Source organism: Mobula hypostoma, chromosome 15 (genome assembly GCF_963921235.1).
Source record: "Mobula hypostoma chromosome 15, sMobHyp1.1, whole genome shotgun sequence".
NCBI classification, from domain to species: Eukaryota; Metazoa; Chordata; class Chondrichthyes; order Myliobatiformes; family Myliobatidae; genus Mobula; species Mobula hypostoma.
In genome coordinates, this window is record NC_086111.1 from 68,640,015 (window position 1) to 68,660,820 (window position 20,806).

General features: G+C 43.4%; 1 protein-coding gene across 1 annotated transcript in view; it reads left to right on the forward strand.

Moving 5' to 3' along the window:
- Nucleotides 1-17,125: 17,125 nt before the first annotated feature.
- The window catches only part of copg2 (COPI coat complex subunit gamma 2), a 107,037-nt gene continuing 103,356 nt past the window's right edge, over nt 17,126-20,806 (forward strand). Inside the window, exon 1 of the mRNA XM_063068228.1 lies at nt 17,126-17,257. Coding sequence (XP_062924298.1) covers nt 17,224-17,257 — 34 coding nt within the window. The 5' untranslated portion in view covers nt 17,126-17,223. The remainder of the gene's footprint in view (nt 17,258-20,806) is intronic.

The following is a 20,806-nucleotide window of genomic DNA, read 5'->3' on the forward strand; positions in this document are numbered from 1 at the left end:
AATAGATCATAAATTCTTTTGACAGAATTTACTTCAGGATTAAGAAAATCTGCCAAACTGACCTCAACAGTAAAAGTATAACAAAGGCAATAAACACTTTTGCTATACCCATATCAACGTATTCTTTTGGCATAATATCTTGGTCTGAAACTGATCTGGTAGATTTACAAAGGAAAAATCAGCACTGAAATCACAAATTTCAGAGAACACTACACTTAAATGTGCTTAGATGAACACTACCGAGAACAGAAGGGGGGAAGAGGAATAATGGACATCAAAAATCTACACAACAGTCAGATACAAATTCTAAGGAAAGGTTTTCATCAACGAAAACAGGATTCAGCACTCCACCTGAGCGTATGCAATTCTGATGAGACGTACACACCACTAAACGTAAATGAGAGCACAACCCAGAAAAATCACTATTGAAGAAAAAGTTAACCGATGGAAGAGCATAGCCCTCCATGGAAGACATCCTCACAATTTGAACAGACTAGATGTCAATAAAGAAGCGTTGAACGCCTGGCTCAGAGTTGGAGACTTCTTCCCAGAAACGGAAGGGTTCCTTGTGGCAGTATAGGACCAGGTAGTTAACACAAAAAATAGTCAAAATATATAATAAAAGTCCAACAAATTCAAGATGATAAATGTAGAAAATGCCAAGAGAAGCTAGAAACAATCCAACATATTACAGGATTCTGCAGCAGTTTAACTCAATCTGATTACAATCGAGTGGCAAACATTATTCACCAAAATCTTGCTTTGAAATACAAACTCAAAAGAAACTATACTCTACTAAAAATACAGGGTCGATCCAATTTTAGAGTCAGAACTCCACAAATTATTTTACGACCAATCCATCATTACAGATAGGACACTCTGTAATAACCACCTGGATATAATACAGCATAAACAACTTACTTAATATATACAGCCATTTCAAAGACACATAACCTACTAAAATCAATAAGTGAAAAACACCAGAAATATGATGAGTTAAAAGAGGAAATTGAAAAACTCTGGATCATGAACAGGGTATATATTGTCCCGATAGTAATATCTACAACTGGTATCATCTCAAAGATATTACACAATAACGTTAAACAATTAGGGCTACACAGTAATATCTCTGTAAATCTTCAGAAAGCCACAATACTAAACACCACTGGAATAGTCTGAAAGTTCCTAGCAATTGAGAAATGAGTGTGCTTGGCTATGTCTGAACCTCAGATTTTACCAGCTTGAACTGAGAACAAATATATAAAACACAATAAATATAAATACATAAGTTAGCTTATATACATAGATTATGTACATAACACACATATAACACTCAATAATTTTGGAAAGTTAAATCTACTAATGAATTATTCATAGGTAAGCAAAGTACATAAATTAAATATTGTAAGGTACACAATCAATTATTCGGTGACACTTCGAATGCGATGTGGCAGGGAGTTCAGAAGCCTAATCAGCTGAGGAAAGAAACTGTTTCCCATCCTGACCATTCTTGTCTTTTTGCATCAGAATCTCATGCCTGATGGTAGAAAGTCAAAGAGGATGCTGGATGGATGGGTGGGATCCTTGACAATACCAAGGGCCCTGGATACGCAGTGATCCTGTTGAATTTTCCCAATGGATGTTAGGGAGACTCCTACCATTCTCTCGGCCGTTCTCACAGTCCTTTGTTGGTATTTCTGGTCTGATGCTCTGCTGCTCCCAAACCAGGTGGGGGAGATGCAACTTGTCGGGATGTTCTCAATGGTGCTCCTGTAAAATTCAGTTATGATGGAGGGGCAAGGGGATCCTCGCGTGCCTCAATTTCCTCAGGAAGTGGAGGCGCTGCTGTGCCTTCTTATTCAGGGAAGTGATATTGAGGAACCTGGTGAGCGTATCCTTAATGGAACTCCCAGGAACTTGGTGCACTTAACTCTCTCTGTGGAGGAGCCATGTATGCACGGAGTGGGATGGTTTATCTGCACCTTCCAAAAGTCCACAATCATTCCCTTGGTCCTCTCCACATTCAGACTTAGGTTGTTGTTTTCACACCAGTCCACCAGAAGAGTACATGTCCTGGATGGTGAGGTTCCTTAGTGATGGATACCACCTCCTTAATTCGCCACCTCTTGAAGATGTTCTTTGGTTCTGCCTGTGCTGAATCTACAGCCCTCTGCAGCCCCTTTTTATCCTGTGTATTGGCAATGATGCAACTGGACAGCATGCTGTCCACGGTACATCTGTAGAAGCTTGTAAGAGTCTGTAGTGACACACGGCATCTCTACAAACTCTGAACAAGGTACTGGAATTGGAATTAGAATTGGTTTGTTATTGTCACGTACAGTGAAAAACTTGTCTTGCATACTGTTCGTTCAGATCAGACCATTACACCGTGCATTGAGGAAGAACAAGGTAAAACGCTAACAGAGTGCAGAATGAAGTGTTACAGCAAATAAAGTGCAGTGCAGTGCAGGTAAACAGTAAAGTAAACGAGACAGATTGTGAGGTCAAGAGCTGCTGCAGTTCCACACGGTAGGCTTATTCAGAAAGTTAGAAGGCATGGGATTCAGGGAAGTTTGGCCAGGTGGATTCAGAATTGGCTTGCCTGCAGAAGGCAGAGGGTCATGGTAGAGGGAGTACATTCAGATTGGAGGATTGTGACTAGTGGTGTCCCACAAGGATCTGTTCTGGGACCTCTACTTTTCATGATTTTTATTAACGACCTGGATGTTGGGATAGAAGAGTGGTTTGGCAAATTTGCAGACGACACAAAGGTTGGTGGTGTTGTAGATGGTGTAGAGGATTGTTGAAGATTGCAGAGAAATATTGATAGGATGCAGAAGTGGGCTGAGAAGTGGCAGATGGAGTTCAACCCAGAGAAATGTGAGGTGGTACACTTTGGAAAGACAAACTCCAAGGCAGAGTACAAAGTAGATGGCAGGATACTTGGTAGTGTGGAGGAGCAGAGGAACCTGGGGGTACATGTCCACAGATCCCTGAAAGTTGCCTCACAGGTGGATAGGGTAGTTAAGAAAGCTTGTGGGGTGTTAGCTTTCATAAGTCGAGGGATAGAGTTTAAGAGTCGCAAAGTAATGATGCAGCTCTATAAAACTCTGGTTAGGCCACACTTGGAGTACTGTGTCCAGTTCTGGTCGCCTCACTATAGGAAGGATGTGGAAGCATTGGAAAGGGTACAGAGGAGATTTACCAGGATGCTGCCTGGTTTAGAGAGTATGCATTATGATCAGAGATTAAGGGAGCTAGGGCTTTACTCTTTGGAGAGAAGGAGGATGAGAGGAGACATGATAGAGGTGTACAAGATAATGAGAGGAAAAGACAGAGTGGATAGCCAGCGCCTCTTCCCCAGGGCACCTCTGCTCAATACAAGAGGACATGGCTTTAAGGTAAGGGGTGGGAAGTTCAAGGGGGATATTAGAGGAAGGTTTTTTACTCAGAGAGTGGTTCGTGCGTGGAATACTCTGCCTGAGTCGGTGGTGGAGGCAGATACACTCGTGAAGTTTAAGAGACTACTAGACAGGTATATGGAGGAATTTAAGGTAGGGGGTTATATGGGAGGCAGGGTTTTAGGGTCGGCACAACTTCGTGGGCCGAAGAGCCTGTACTGTGCTGTACTATTCTATGTTCTATGTTCTATGTTCTTTGTGATGACATCAATATGGTGGGCCCAAGATAGAGTCTCTGAGATGGTTTACTGTGCTGGCAGTTTGAAACAATACGGAAGGCTAAGAACACTCACAATGCGCTGGAGGAACTCAGCAGGTCAGTCAGGTCAGATTTAGTTGTCTCATATACACCGAAGTATAGAGTGGAATGTGTCACTTGTGTTGAGGATGTGCTGGGGACAGCCTCAAGTGTTGCCACACATTCTGGCACCAACGTAGCGTGCCCACAATGTTCAGCAGACCAACACGAGCAAGAGGGAAAGCAGCAACAAGCAAACAAAACAGGACAACAGCCTCTATCCCATCCCACCCACCACTCCCACATTGCCCACATGTGCACGCAGTTAGGGCTCCAACCCCAGGACATGACCCCGGACTCTCAGACCCTGAGCCTCCGGGACACGAACCCGGACTCTCCGATTCACAGACACTGGACCTCTATCTTTGGACCACCCCAGGACTGGCTGATCGCGGGTTTGACCTTCGGGCCTTGACTTACGCATTTGTCCCCAGTGTTTTGGGCCCTAATGACTTCTTTGTGAAGCCTTGTCTATATATTTCAGACTTCTGATTCAGATTTATTTATCACATGTACAATGAAAAATACAGTATAATGTGTCGTTTGCGTTAACAACCAAGGGTGTGCTGGGGGCAGCCTGCAAGTGTCACCACACATTCCGGCACCAACATAGAATACCCACAATGCCCAGCAGAAGAACACCAAACACAACAAAATGAAAATTAACATATCGCAACAAAACAAGCCCTTTTCCAATGAATTCTGGAAACTCACCACCCTCTGGTTAAAGAAATTCCTTCTCATCTCTGTTCTAAAGGGAAGTCCTTCTACTCTGAGGCTGTGCCCGCAGGTTAGAGACTCTCCCAGTATTGGAAGCATCCTCTCCATGTCTATGTCTACTCTACCTAGACCTTTCAATATTTTGTAGGTTTCAAAGAAATCCCCCCCCCACTCTCATTTTTCTAAACTCCAGCCAGAACAGGTCCAGAGCCATCAAATGCTCTTTACACATTAATGTTTTCATTCCAGGGTTCATTCTTGTGAACCTCCTCTGGACCTGCACATACAATACCGCGCAAAAGTCTTTAGACACGCATCTATTGCTAGGGTGTCTAAGACTTTTCCACAGTTCTGTATTTGTCAACATGGAATGGAGAATGAGTTTGTAAATCTGGCGGGAGCATAGGATGTTGGGAATGGCGAGGGTGGAACGCTGCGTGGAACATGTGGCAGAGAAGGAGTGCCCGGGGTCGGGGGGTGAAGTGGGTACAGCCCTGCCCTGAGACATCAGGCAAGGTCATTTGATTACAAATAATTGGATTATTGATCATTACAGACTGACTCTCTGATGCGCTCCCTTCCCCTTTTCCCAACTATGATTCCCCGCTCCTTGCCCCCTTCCCACTCTCAGTCCACAATAGAGACCCAGATTAGAATCAGGTTTATCATCACTTACCTATGTCATAAAATTTGTGGGTTTTTTTGCAACAGCAGTACACTGCAATCCATAAAATTACCACATTTGGAGTATTGTGAGCAGTTTTGGGACCATATCTAAGAAAGTACAATACTGTGCAGAAGTGTTAAGCACATATATATAGCTAGGGTGCCTAAGACAGTACTGTACTTTCTCAGATATGGGACCCAAAACTGCTCACAACACTCCAAAAGTGGTCTGAGCAATGACTTATAAAGTCTTAGTTGGGAGTGCCCCATCTAGAAAGATGCCAGCTCAGAGTGTGGCCTGAGGTGTATAGTAAGTGGGACCCAGGTGGAAGTGGGTTAGCTGCAGTGGTAAAAGTGGAAGTTATCGAGAATCCTCAGCAGATCAAGCAACATCTGTGGGGAATGAAGCAAATATTAACCTGATGATAGAAGAGATGCCAATATTGGAATCTGAAGCAACTAACAATCTGCTGGAAGAGCTCAGAACATCAGGCCGCCACCAGGATATGGACAGTCAATTTTTCGGATTGTGGCCCTACATCAGAACCCGGATCTTACATTCAGTCATCTAGGAAAAGAGGGTGTGGCCTCAGAAGAGAAGGGCATCCATTTAGAACAGAGGTGAGGAGGAATTTAGCCAGAGAGTAGTTAATCTGTGGAGTTCATTGCCACAGGCGGCTGTGGAGGCAAGTTATTGGCTAGATTTTATTAGGAGTTTGAGGAGATTTGGTATGTCACCAAAGACATACTTGCAAGTTTCTATAGATGTATCATGGAGAGCATTCTAACTGGCTGAATCACCAGTTAGTATGGGGCAGTATGGGGCAGTATGGGGTAGGGGGGAAACTACTGCACAGGATCAGAATAAGCTGCAGAAAGCTGTAAACTTAGTCAGCTCCATCATGGGCTCCATCCTCCTCAGCAACCAGGATATCTTCAAGGAGCAATGCTTCAAAAAGGCAGCATCCATCATTAAGGACCCCCATCACCCAGGTCATGTCTTGTTCTCATTGCTACTATCAGGGGGAAAGTACAGGAGCCTGAAGGCACACAGTCAATGATTCAGAAACAGCTTCATCTCCTCTGTCATCCAATTTATGAATGAATGTTGAAACTATGAACATTACCTCACTACTTTTTTGCACAACTTATTTAATTTGTATATATTTACTGTAATTCACTGTTTTTAATTATTATGCATTGCATTGTACCGCTGTGGCAAAATGCAACAAATTTTGTGACATATGCCAGTGATATTAAACTGATTCTGAATGTAAAGCTTGCAGTAACTGGCTTCTGCCACTGGGAGGGGTTTACCACTAAAGGAGCCCCCTAATGGCTGGATAGCAGCATTGCAGGACTGTGCATCCTGTAATGTCTTGCTTACTCTGGGCACGTTACCGACGCAGAATCTAGTTTATTATCATTGTCTTATATGACTAAATTTTGTTGTTTTGCAGCAGCAGTACAGTGCAAAGACATAAAAATTACTATAATTTCATCAACATCATCATTATGTGCCATGTCATGACCTTGGCAAATATTTCTACACAAGTGTTTTGCCATTGCCTTCTCCTGGGCAGTGTCTTTACAAGATGGGTGACTCCAACCACTATCAATACTCTTCAGAGATTGTCTGCCTGGCATCAGTGGTCACGTAACCAAGATTTATGATATGCACGCCCCGCTCATATGATCACCCACCCCCCGCTCCCATGCGACCCTGATCGGGGGTGGGGGGGGGGCTACATCTTGCCCAAGGGTCACCTGCAGGCTAGCGGAGGAAAAGAGCACCTTACACTTCCTCCCGCCACCCGAAATAATGTGATGGTGTTTTTTTTTCAGAGATTAGCTTTGGTTGTCACATGTACATCAAAACACCACAGCATAGAGTTAAATGCGTCATTTGCATCAATGACTAACACAGTCTGAGGGTGTGCTGGGGCAGCCCACAAATGTCTCCATGCCTCCAACATGCCATACTACATCATCTTCAGACACTGTTCAGAAAGCTGATGGTGGAGGAAGTAAACACAAGGAAATCTGCAGATGCTGGAATTTCAAGCAACACACATAAAAGTTGCTGGTGAACACAGCAGGCCAGGCAGCATCTCTAGGAAGAGGTACAGTCGACGTTTCGGGCCGAGACCCTTCGTCAGGACTAACTGAAAGAAGAGCTAGTAAGAGATTTGAAAGTGGGAGGGGGAGGGGGAGATCCGAAATGATAGGAGAAGACAGGAGGGGGAGGGATGGAGCCAAGAGCTGGACAGGTGATTGGCAAAAGGGATGTGAGAGGATCATGGGACAGGAGGCCCAGGGAGAAGGAAAAGCAGTGGGGGGGGGGAAGCCCAGAGGATGGGCAAGGGGTATAGTCAGAGGGACAGAGGGAGAAAAAGAATGTGTGTAAATAAATAAATAACGGATGGGGTAAGTGGGGGAAGTAGCAGTTCCAGAATCATTGACAGAGTGGCTTCAGCTGGTGATGGTGGTAACAAGAAGAGGGTATTGTCCAGATGGCCAGGTCACCACTTCTTGAAGATGTCCTCAATGGTGGGAAGTGTTGTGCCCAAGATGGAATCGGCTGAGACGACAATCCTCTGCAGCCTCTTTCGATCCTATGCCTGAGAGCCTCCACACCAGGCTGTGATGCAACCAATCAAAATGTTGTCCGCCGTATTCCTGTAGAACTTTGCAAACTGGTTCACTGGGCAAGTCAAAGTCAAAGTGTGTTTATCATCAAAGTATGTATACTATATACAACCTTGAGATTTGTCTCCTTACAGGCAGCCACAAAACAAAGAAACCCAATAGAACACATTAAAAAAGACCATCAAACACCCAATGTGCAGACAAAAAAATCGTGCAAACAATAAACAACTGAAGTTCACGAAGTGAGGCCACTGCTACAAAACCGGTCATCACTGTAGCCTGTTCAAGAGATCGTTAGTTGCAGGCTACAGCCTCAGTTCAGCGCAGAGACGAATAAACCTCATGGAATAACAAGCTGAGCACCGGCTCGTCCCCTGCCACTGGTCCCGACGCCCTGATCTTTTCAATCTGGCTGGGTGCCTAAATCGGTCAAGCCTCAGGTTGTTCTTTGCTCTCGGACCCAGGCACTGCCGCTTCGATACGCTCTCGGGCCTGGGCCCCGCCACCCCGATTCAGGCCATACCTGACCTTTCCAATTCCAAATGTCCGTGATGCTAAAAGGATGGAGGTAGAGTTAAAAGCTTCGTTGGCATCAATGACCAACACAGTCTGAGGGAGTGCTAGGGACAGCCCGCGTGTCCGCTTGCTTCCAACATGCCATGCTACTCCATGTTCATACCCCGTAGCAAACCCAACACAACATAGCAAACCAACATTTATTACACCACCCTGGTAGAATTCATGAACCCTACAATTAGAAGAAAAAGGTTGAAGAAAAGTCTGAATCAGAATCAAAATCGGTTTTAACATCTCTGGCATACAGTACTTTGTGAAATTGATTGTTTTGTGACAGCAGTACATTGCAATACATAAAAAATGTAGATTACAATAAGCTATACCAAGTCTCCCCAAGCTCCAAATGAAATATACGTTTGCTGAGAAGAAGCACAGCTGAGGGGAGACACTCCTCACCATTAAATCAAAGTTCAAAGTAAATTTATTATCAAAGTACATATATATCACCATATAACATCAAAAGATGTAAGCATTCTGCAGGTTGCTTGGGATTGGAAAATGGACGTAGACTTGGAAAAAAAGCTTGTGTTTCCCCCAGACATTGCAGCTACAACACTCCGGCCAGACATGGTCCTGTGGTCCACAGCAGCCAAGCTGGCATATGTTGTGGAATTGACAGTACCATGGGAAGATGGTATCGAAGAAGCTTATGAGAGGAAAAAGACCAACTACTCTGAACTGGCAACTGAAGCTGCCCAAAATGGCTGGAAGACCAAGATATTCCCTGTAGAAGTGGGATGCAGGGGATTCGTTGCTACATCTACGACCAGTCTATTGAAGAAGATGGGGGTGAGGGGTCACTCCCTCCAACAAGCAATCAAGTCCTTGTCAAATGCAGCAGAAGGAAGCAGCAACTGGATTTGGATTAAAAGGAAAGACAACAACTGGGCTGCAAGATGAAGACAGGAGGGTACAGAACTGAGGGGGGTGTATCTGGGACGCCAGGTAGCACCGTTGAGCCCTTTGGAGACGACGTGGGCTTATCAACGAAACGTCAAAGAAGGAGGGTGCCCACCTGACGACCCCAATGACGTACCTACCCTCCCTCCTTGTCACCACTTCAAACCCACTGCCAACATCGAGAGTGCCGACTTACCATAGGGATTGAAACATCAAGTCCTAGTAACTCTACCGAGATTAATTTTCTATCGGACCTACTCAATAATTCCATAATAGAGTAATAACCATAACAGAATCAATGAAAGACTGCGCCAACATGGGCATTCAACCAGTGGCAAAAGATGGAAATCCTGCTGTGAAATGAGGTAAATGTCAGTGTTCGTGACTGCAATTTAATTGCACAATCCCCTCTAGTCAATGACAGGACCTCGGAAGGAAAGAACAGCCTAGGAAGGAGGGAAAGATATTAGTTATGCGGTTAATTAATCCCTTTGTTGGATCTCTGTTTAATTTCTGATCCTTCTGGGAGGCAAAGAATGGCGAGCAGTCTTAATTTCAAGATTTCAGTTTATTTTAGAGTACAAACAAACATACAAATGCTAAGCAAACTAAGTAAAGAGCCGGGAGGCAATGCTGATGGGAGGGTTAATGCTAAGGGGTGGAAGACAAAGGAATAAAGATGGTGCTTCTGAAAAATCTATCACTTTTATAGATAAGAAAAAGAAAATTCCTTAGTGATAAACTGGTTAATAGGCTACATAATTAAAACAGTTACATCACGTGGGTATTGTGCTAATACTTAGCCAATGAAAAATGAGAAAGGTGATAAACCAGTGTTACATGCTCATGGAGATTTGTTTTTTTTGTGAGAGTGATGTAATGGTCTTTTGGAGGTCACCTGATGTGATTTTTCCGCCGATGTGAGGTCACGTGATGACATGTGCCCCGTGACTATATAAGGGTCGGCCCAGGTGATGCAGTTAGTTTTTGAGTTTGTAGATTTCCAGGTAGAACATGCTGTGTCTCCGTTTCTGTTGTATTTGTTTTTGTGACGCAGTTTCATTTTTAAAACGGTTGTACGTTCTGTTGAAAGATTCCATATTACTTGGACTGGAAATTTGTGGCTGGAAGTGCCAATTCACTCAATTCCGACAGTTTTGAAGGGAGAGTGAAGAACTCATCGAAGTGAAGGATCGAGAGAAGTTGGTATCGTTTAGTAGTTTAATAAAGTATTGACCTTATTGAGTCTTCGTTGAAGAGAACCTGCATTAAGATAACTCTTGCAAAAGGGCAATGAGTTCATGCAAAAAGGCTCTCTCTCTCTCTAAAGGAATTTAAGGTCAGTTGACTTAAACTGTTTATTTTCGGCATCGGGAATCCTGTGGACGGAACCAGCAGTAAAGGTGCGTCGGTGAAGAAATCTTTCTCCAGAGAAGTCTCTCCCAATTGAATGTGTAAAACTGTTGGACTATCGAAGTTATCTCTTTAAGAACTATATCTGACTGTATCGCTTTAAGAACTGTTTTCACATTTAACGCTTTAAGAACCAGAGCCAAGTGGAGTTGATGAACAGCTGCGTACCTATTAAACCTCCGGTTAAAGTTTTCCTTTGTTTTTTTTTCCCTTATCGTTTATATGTGTTTAATAAATGTTTGGTTGTTTTCATAAAACCTGTCTCGATTAATATTCATTGTTGCCGGTTACGTAACACCAGCAACACACATCAAAGTTGCTGGTGAACGCAGCAGGCCAGGCAGCATCTCTAGGAAGAGGTACAGTCGACGTTTCGGGACGAGGCCCTTCATCAGGACTAACTGAAGGAAGAGCTAGTAAGAGATTTGAAAGTGGGAGGGGGAGGGAGAGATCCAAAATGATAGGAGAAGACAGGAGGGGGAGGGATGGAGCCAAGAGCTGGACAGGTGATTGGCAAAAGGGATATGAGAGGATCATGGGACAGGAGGCCCAGGGAGAAGGAAAAGGGGGAGGGGGGGGAACCCAGAGGATGGGTAAGGGGTATAGTCAGAGGGACAGAGGGAGAAAAAGAAGAGTGAGAGAAAGAATGTGTGTATATAAATAAATAACGGATGGGGTACGAGGGGGAGGTGGGGCATTAGCGGAAGTTAGAGAAGTCGATGTTCATGCCATCAGGTTGGAGGCTACCCAGACGGAATATAAGGTGTTGTTCCTCCAACCTGAGTGTGGCTTCATCTTTAAAAACTGTGATAAACCGTTAGTTTAGCAGCTATACCACTTTTTGTTAGTGAGTGTGAAAAATACTTGAGTCTGTTAAAAAGTATAATTTCTTTAAAAGGTATTATTAAAAAAAAGTGGTTTCCAACACCTTCTTACCTGCTGCTAACCTAGTTTATTTTAACATTAAATGCTTCTTCACTTTTGTTAGGGTTTTTCATAATGTAATAAGGGGCACAGAGTGTCAGCCAGAGACTTTATCCCAAGGTAGAAATGGCTAATACAAGGGCGCACAATTTTAAGGTGATTGGGAGAAAGTATAGGGGGCATGTCAGAGGTTTATACAGAGAGTGGTAAGTGCATGGAATGCACTGCTGAGGTGATGGTAGAGGCAGATACATTAGGGGCATTTCTTAGTTAGGCACATGGATTAAAGGAAAATGGGGAGCTATGAGGGAGAGAAGGGTTGGATTGATCTCGGAGTAGGTTAAAATATTGACACAGCATTGTGGGCCGAAGGGCCTGTACTGTGCTGCAATGTTCTATCAATTCTTCTCTGCATCAGCTCCAGTGCCACCCCACCCTTCACACAGTATGGCAATTAGAACCGCGGAGAGACTCAAAATGCAAAATGCAAAATGTATCCCCAATACAACCTCCCTGCTGGGTTACAATGGCCTGGCCAATAACTAAAATTATCCCATTTTACTTCTTTGAGCATACAACTCTCAATCAAAGATCTCAAAAATGGCAACTTTGGAGAAAATGGGAAAACTCACCTTGGCTGTCATTGCTCTAGTAAGGAGTTTTCTTTGCGGAGAAAGGAATCCTCCCACAAATTGGGACTCCTCCTGCAGGATTCCCCAAAGGTTAATTTGCAGGAGTCGGTAGTGAGGAAGGCAAATGCAATGTTAGCATTCATTTCCAGAGGACTAGAATATAAAAGCAAGGATGTAATGTTGAGGCTTTATAAAGCACTGGTGAGGCCTCACTTGGAGTATTGTGAGCAGTTTTGGGCCCCTTATCTAAAAAAATGTGTTGACATTAGAGGGAGCTCAAAGGAGGTTCACAAAAATGATTCTGGGATTGAAAGGCTTGTGATATGAGGAGTGTTTGATGACTCCTCATATGACGAGTGATGAGGAGGAATTTCTTTAGTCAGAGAATGGTGAACCTGTGGAATTTGTTGCCACAGATGGCTATGGAGGCCAAGTCATCGGGTATATTTGAGACAGAAGTTGATAGATTCTTAATTGGTCAGGGGATGAAGGTATAAGGGGAGGAGGCGAGAGATTGGAGTTGAGAGCGAAAATGGATCAGTCATGATGAAATGGGGGAGAAGGTTTAATGGGCCAAATGGCCTAATTATGCTCCTATGCCTCATGGTCTTATAGTCTTAAATGCTCAGTTCAATCTCTCCTGAACAAAAGTAAATATGGGAGCTCAAAAAAAAACCCAAAAAATTGCAGACGCTGGAAAGTTGAAATAAAGACAGGAAACACCTAAGGCAGGGGTCCCCAACCTTCTTTGCACTGTGGACCAGTTTAATATTGACAATATTCTTGCGGACTGGTCGACCGGGTGGGGGGGTGTTCAAGTAGGGTTAAACTCACCTCAACATGTCTTCTGCAGTTAGGGTTGCCAGCTTTCTCACTCCCAAATAAGGGACAAAAGTAGCAGTCAAATCCCGGGACACTTTACCCCAGGAAAGACTACCATGACCATGAAGCCTTGCGCGGGCACCTGTGTGCGCATGCGCGTACGTGCTGATTTTTTTCCACAAACCGGTTTTGACTTAATCTTCCCAACTACACTGTACATACATTATTTCTACTTTATACAGGCTGTGTATTTATCATATCATTCCTGCTTTTACTATATGTTAGTGTTATTTTAGGTTTTATGTGTTATTTGGAATGATCTGGTAGGTTATTTTTTGGGTCTGGGAACACTCAAAAATTTTTCCCATATCAAGTAATAAATTAATGGTAATTGCTTCTGCGCTTTGCTACATTTCAGCACGAACGTTTTCATAGGAACGCTCTACCTTAGTGGGGGAAATACGGGACAAACCAATTTATCCCAATATACAGGATGTCCCGGCAAACACGGGACAGTTGGCAACTCTATGTTCAAGTTCAACAGTGTGTGACAGGGAATGAGGAAAGGTGCAGCTGACTCATATCGTTTCCTCGCGGCCCGGTAGCACATGCTTTGCAGCCCGGTACCGGTCCGCAGGCTGGTGGTTGGGGACCACCTGAAAGGGTGTGCTTATCGCCACTTTCTCCAGCGCTCACAGTGCTTGGCAGAACAACACAGAGCACAATAAGCAACACCAAGCCGCTGTCTGTAAGGAGCTTGTACATTCTCCCTGTAACTGCATGGGTTTCCTCCGGGTGCTCTGGTTTCCTCCCACAGTCAAGCAGCGTACTGGTTGGTAGGTTAATTGGTTATTGTAAATTGTCCCGTGATTAGGCCAGGGTTAAATCAGGGGTTGCTGGGTGGCACAGAAAATAAAGATTAAAAACTGAAAGAACAACGAAGCAAGGACTTTTTCTCCATACACACACACACACACACACACACACACACACACACATGGAGAAGACAACTGTCTTGTAAAGGTACTGCCCAGAACAGGGAAATGGCAAACCACTTCTGTAAAAAAAAATCACAGCCATGGAAAGTCCATGATCACCCACGTCATATTGCTTATCATTTCCTTATTATCAGCAGCGATAATCAAATGTTCTTGGACATGGCACAAAATGTTGATGATGACCTCAAAATATACAGAGACATGTGTTGTTTGCAGAAACATCCAACACAACTAAGGATGTGCTGGGAGGCAGCCCACAAGTGACTCCACACATTCCAGCGCCAACACAGCAAGTCCTGAAGAAGTGTCTCAACTTGAAACATCAACTGTTTGTTTATTTCCACAGATGCTGCCTGACCTGTTGAGTTCCTCCAGCATTTTGTGTGTGTTGCTTTCCATTTCCAGCATCTGCAGAATTTCTTGTGCCAACATCGCATGCCCACCATGCTCGGCAGCAACAACAACAGCGCGGTAACAAAAGCAAAACAAGCTCTTTTTCACCGTGGCAGCTAAGCACAGGTAAGAAGCCTTCAGGGAGAACAAGGAGACAACTGACTGAATCCTCAAGAACCTCCCACCCAACGAGGTGTGGAGAGCATTTGCTTATCATCAGCAATGATAATCAAATGTTCTCGCTAGCCCTCTCCAGTCAAACATGGAGACCCAGCAAGGTGTCAATCCTTTAATTAGGCAATTTATTGACCAAGGCGAACAATTCCTTTCCTACCTCTTTAACCAGAGAAGAGAAATGTGTTTTCATCCAGGAGAAACAGCAAAGACAAGAGATTCTACTTGTATAACATGCTGAAGATACTCAGCAGGCCAGGCAGAATCTATGCAGAGCACCTGCCTGACCTGTTGAGATCCTCCGGCATTTTGAATGTGCTTGCTCAAGATTTCCAGCATCTGCAGAATTGCTTGTGTTTATGAGGTTCTACTTGCCGCTGAATGTGCCCGCCACCCCCCTCAGTGTCCTTACTGACCTCACCAGGGCAAAAAGGATGGGAGCAAAAGCTGTAGCCAATGCAGAGCTAACGACACAGATTGGAAAATGACTTGATTTTTCATGGAACCTACTGGATCTTGGAGGTCTGAAGTTGACTATTCAGCCCATCATCTCTATACTGGCTCTTTGAAAATCTTACTTCTCCTTGCTTTCTCTGCAGACCTGTAAGTTCTTCCTTCCAGGAAGAAGAAGAAGAGAGTGTGTTACTCCGGATTAGCTGCGGAATCTCTTGTGTCTTGGACACTATGTTTCCCTTTCTTTGACACAGTGATTTCTCTTTCTTCATTCCCTGCTTGGAACCTTTGGGAACCTTCTCAGACATGCTGGTGGGTTACCTTGTTGTGTCACTCAGGCTCAGTCTCAAGTTCTTGGCAATAATGACTCAATGCTGCTGTGGAAACACCAATGCCCTGGGTCGGAGAAGTCTACAGGAGGTGATGGATTCAGCCGAGTACATCGCAGACAAAGCCCTTCCCACCATTAAACATATTTACATAGAGCACTGCCACAAGAAAGCAGCATCCATCATCATAGACCCCCTCCATCCAGGCCTTGTTCTCTTCTCGCTACTACCATTGGACAGGAGGTACAGAAGCCTTAGGGCCTACACAGCCATATTCAGAAACAATTATTCAAGTTTCAAAATTGTTCAGAGTAATTCTCAGTACACAAGAGTAGAGGAGAACAAAGTAATTGTTACTCCAGATCTGATGCAGCTCAAAAAAAGCTAACGTTCAAAAGTTCAAAGTGAGTTTGTTATAGAAATACATTTATGTCATCATATACAACCCTGAGATTTATTTTCTTGGGGGTATACTCAGCAAATCCAAGAAACGTAATAGAATCAATGAAAGACCGCACCCAACAGAGTGGACAAACAACCAAAGTGCAGACAACAAAATATGAAAATATAGAAAGAAAAAATAAATAAGTAAACAATAAATATCGAAAACATGAGATGAAGAGTCCTTGAAAGTGAGTCCATTGGTTGTGGAACAGTTTGGTGATGCGGCAAGTGAAATGATCTCCTCTGGTTCAAGAGCTTGATGGTTGAGGGATAATAGCTGTCGTTGAACTGGTGGTAGAGATTTGAGGCTCTTGTACCTTCTTCCTGATGGCAGGGGTGAAAAGACAGCATTGTCTGGGTGGTGGGAGTCTTTGATGATGGATGCTGCTTCATGTAGAGGTGCTCAGCACAATAAAACCCAATAAAATAAAGAACATAATAACTAGAACTACATTACATATGTTATATAAATAGATTGTTTCAGGTTCCTGAAGCAGCACAGATAACTTCACTCACCAGAACTCTGAACTGACTCCAGAATCTACAGACTCACTTTCAAGAGATTCTGCAGAAGCTGGAAATCTAGAGTTATGCATCCAAAGTGCCGGAGGAACTCAGCAGGTCAGGCAGCACCTAACAAAAGGAATAAACAGTCAGCGTTTCGGGCTGAGATCTTTCATCAGGACTGAAGGTTCTCAATCCAAAATGTTGACTGCTTATTCATCTCCACAGATGCTGTCTGACTTGCTAGGTTCCTGCAGCACTTTGTGACTCAATTTTTCAAGGACCCTTCACAACTCATGCTCCCAGTATTATTTTTTATTTGCATTTTTTTTCTTTTTTTCCCACATAGGTTGTTTATCACTCTATGTAGTTTCTCGTAAGTTCTATAGTATTTCTTTATTTTCCTGCAAATGCCTGCAAGAAAATGAATCTCAATATAGTATTAGATAACATGATTAGATAATATAGTGTTGGGTAACATGAGCATTTGTTGATAATAAGTTCTGAACTTTGAATATTCATCCATTCCTTTACCTTGATGAGTGACAGGCTGGCCAAACTGTCTGCTTCTGTGCTGTAAACTCCATTTCTCTTAAGATCTTGTCACAACTTTAGTCATAGTTCTGGAGTGAGTACAATCTGGTGTGAGAGTGGGCCCCACTAACTAGATGAAGCAATGCCCTTTTAACAAGATTACCTCAACTGTCGGTTTTCCGTAACTCCTTCCTCCCACACCTGTATTGCTGAACTGACATTACCACCTAGGGGTCAAAGTGCTGCTGTTTCTGCACACGAAAGCAACGTCAGCTGCCGAGAAGTTGATCGCAGGGAGCAAGCATACTCCCAAAGTCCTGTCAGACAACAAAAATGTTTTTCAGTGACGACCACGACCACGACCATGGTGAGTAATCAGCAGATTGGAACTAAGAATCCTGCAGGCTTGACACATTGCCTTAGTTTTTTTTAATTTGCTGATAACCATCTGTTTCTAAATGGTGTACAACAGAGAGACTCTTTACAGACTCTGGGTACAATGGGCTTAATATTCCATTGAAGTGAAAACTAATGAACTGATTCTTGGCAGAGACTGAGTGGCTGAGTTATCTAAGGAATTACACTGAAGAAATTGATAGAAATGTATTCAGTCTGTGGACTCAATGATTCTGTTTGCTGCTTTAATTTTTCAAGAGCACTAATTCTTTCGTAGAGGTGTAAGAGGTGAATTCACTACTGAATTGGACAAGAAAGACCCTAGATCAATTTTCCGTTCCAAACAAGTGAGTTGGGCAAGTTTTAAAAAGTTGTAAGAAGTTTTATTCTTCTTTAAACTTTGAGATATAGCACGGGATAGGCTCTTCTGGCCTCTTCAGCCGTATCTTAATCAATCAATCAATCAATCAATAAATAAATAATTTTTTAAAAAGATTTAAATCAAGGGTTAAATCGGGGGTTGTTAAGGAGACATGGCTTGAAAGGCCAGAAGGGCCTATTCCACACTGTATCTCAATAAAAAAGTAAATTTAACCCCAACTTTACTTACAATGACCATTTAACCCACCAGGTATGTCTTTTGGACTGTGGGAGGAAATCAGAGCCCTCAGGGGAAACCCAGGCATTCCACGGGGAGGATGTACAGAGACTCCTTACAGAGGATGCTGGGATTGAGCTCCGAACCCTGACGGCCTGAGCTGCAATAGTGTCACACTAACAGCTGCGCTACAGGAAGGAATCTCACCCAGATACTCGCTAGTTGTTCCTGTTTCAATAGGCACAGAAATGGGTATTGGGTTAGGAATTAATTGTACCCAGATGGTACAAAACATTGTAGAGTGAGTTAAGTACTTTCTTTTGTGTATTGTAATGTGACTAAACCTGGAGGACAATATGTGCAAAGCACCGAAATAACCCAGTCTTTATTCGCTGAATGTACCAATTTCATAGTTGTCAGGTTCTAAAGGTAAGAAATTACGCAGACACAGGGTGATCAAACATCATTTTCTGGTGTCAGGTAATTCCAAGAATTTTGTATGATACCAAAGAACAAAAGTAGGTCATTAGGCTCATTTTAAGCACTCAAAACAGTGCGCAATTCATGCTGTTATATACAATACTTAAAAACCTGTTTGTATTGCATATTTGCAGTCAACTATCAGCAGATTGATCACAGGGAACAAACTTACTCCGACGTCCTGTCAGATGACAGGTATAGTCACCAGTTTCAAACTGCTAGATGGCCTCCATGAGGGTCACACTAAGTAAAAGGTGCTCAGCTAAACAGAGTTAAATTGCTAAATCAGACTTAGGAACAGCTTCTTCCCCTTCGCCATCAGATTTCCAAATGTTTCATGAACTCATGAACATTACCTCACAATTCCTCTTTTGCACTATTCATATATTTGATTTCTGTTTGTATCCTGTAGTAATTTTTTATGTCTTGCAATATACTGCTGCCACAAAACAAATGTCATGACATATGTCAGGGATAGTAAACCTGATTCTGGTCATTGTCCAAACTCATGTACATTGCCTCTAACTGTAATAAGATCTTGAAAGAATTTTATATGAATAAAAGAACATAAGCATGAGAAAGTCTGCAAATGTTGGAAATCCAAAGCAACACACACACACACACACACACACACACACAAAGTGCTGGAGGAACTCAGCAGGTCAGGCAGCATCTATGGAGATGAACAAATTGTCAATGTTTTGGGTCGAAATCCTTCTACAGGACTGGAAAGGAAGGGAGAATTAACCAGAATAAAAAGTTGGGGGGAGGGGAAGGAGGGTAGCTAGAAGGTGATAGGTGAAGTCAGGCGGGTGGGAAAGATAAAGGGTTGGAGAGGAAGGAATCTGATAGGAGGGAGAGTGGACCATAGGAGAAAGGGAAAGAGGAGGGGCATCAGGTGATAGGAAGGTGAGAAGAGGTAAGAGGCCGGAGTGGGTATTAGAAGAGGAGAGGGGGAGGGAATTTTTTTTTTAATCGGAAGGAGAAATCAATATTCATGTCTTCAGATTGAAGGCTACCCAGACAGAATATAAGATGTTGCTCCTCCACCCTGACGGTGGCCTGATCTTGGCACAGGAGAAAGGCGTGGACCGACATGTCGGAACGGGAATGGGAATCGAAATTCAGATGTTCGGCCACCAAGAAGTCCCGCTTCTGGTGGATGGAGTAGAGGTGCTTGATGAAGCAGGTCCCCCAATTTGCAGGAGAGGCTGCATCCAGCGCACCAGACACAACAGGCGGCCCCAGCAGATTCACAGATGAAGTGTTGCCTCATCTGGAACATACAACAGGATATTAGTTCAGAGTTCTGCTGTATATTTGCAGTTGTCATGTCAAATCTAAGAAAAAAAAATTTTGCAGTATAGATGAAGTCCATCTACTCATCATGTCTATCCCATTTGAGTATACTAACTGGTTGCATCACGGCCTGGCATGGGAACACCAATACCCTTGAACATAAAAGCCCAGTCCGTCACTCGTAAAGCTCTCTGCAGCATTGATCACACCTACACGGAGCACTGTTGTGGGAAAGCAGCATCTATCATCCCCACTCACACAGGACATGCTCTCTTCTCACAGCTGCCATCAGAAAGGTGGTACAGGAGCCTCAGGACCCACACCACCAGGTTCAGGAACAGTTATTACCTCTCAACCATCAGGCTCTTGAACCAGAGGGGATAACTTCACTCAGCTTCACCTGCCCCATCACTGAAATGTTCCCACAACTAATGGACTCACTTCCAAGGTCTTTTCATCTCATGTTCTTGATATTTATTGCTTATTTAGTAATTGTTATTATTATTGTTTCTTTCTCCCTTGTATTTGCACAGTTTGTTGCCTTTTGCACATTAGTGACCCATTAACCCACTAACCCATCCATCTTTGGAGGAAACTAGAGCACCCGGAGGAAATCACATGGTCACAGGGAGAATGTAGAAAACTCTTACAGACAGTGGTGGAACTGAACCCAGGTCACTTTGCTGTAGTAATGTTAAGAAAAGTTTAAATCGACTGCTCTTCGAGAAATGAATGGTAATGTGTGGTAAAATGGGAGATGAATATTCCGAAAGAAAGAAAGTAGATTAAAAGTCTGATACTCTGTTATCCAGGTGTTCAGAAGTCCCAAAGGGGTTAGGGTGGAATGTCTGTTATGGTTGACAAGTCAAGCAATGCATTTGGAGTGGAACAATTACTCTGTGAATGAAGGAAGCTAGAGAGAGGAAAAAATAGAAAGCAAATTTGTTAAAATGTGAAAGACACAATTATCTTTCCTATTGGCTACAAGCAATGTGCTAAAGGAACTCAGCAGGTTGAGAGGTCCTGATGCAGAGCTTTGACCTGAAATGTCAACTGTTCTGGTTTGGCCACATCTGGAGCATTATATACAGTTCTGGTCACCCAACTATAGGAAGGATGGTGAAGCATTGGAGAGGGTGCAGA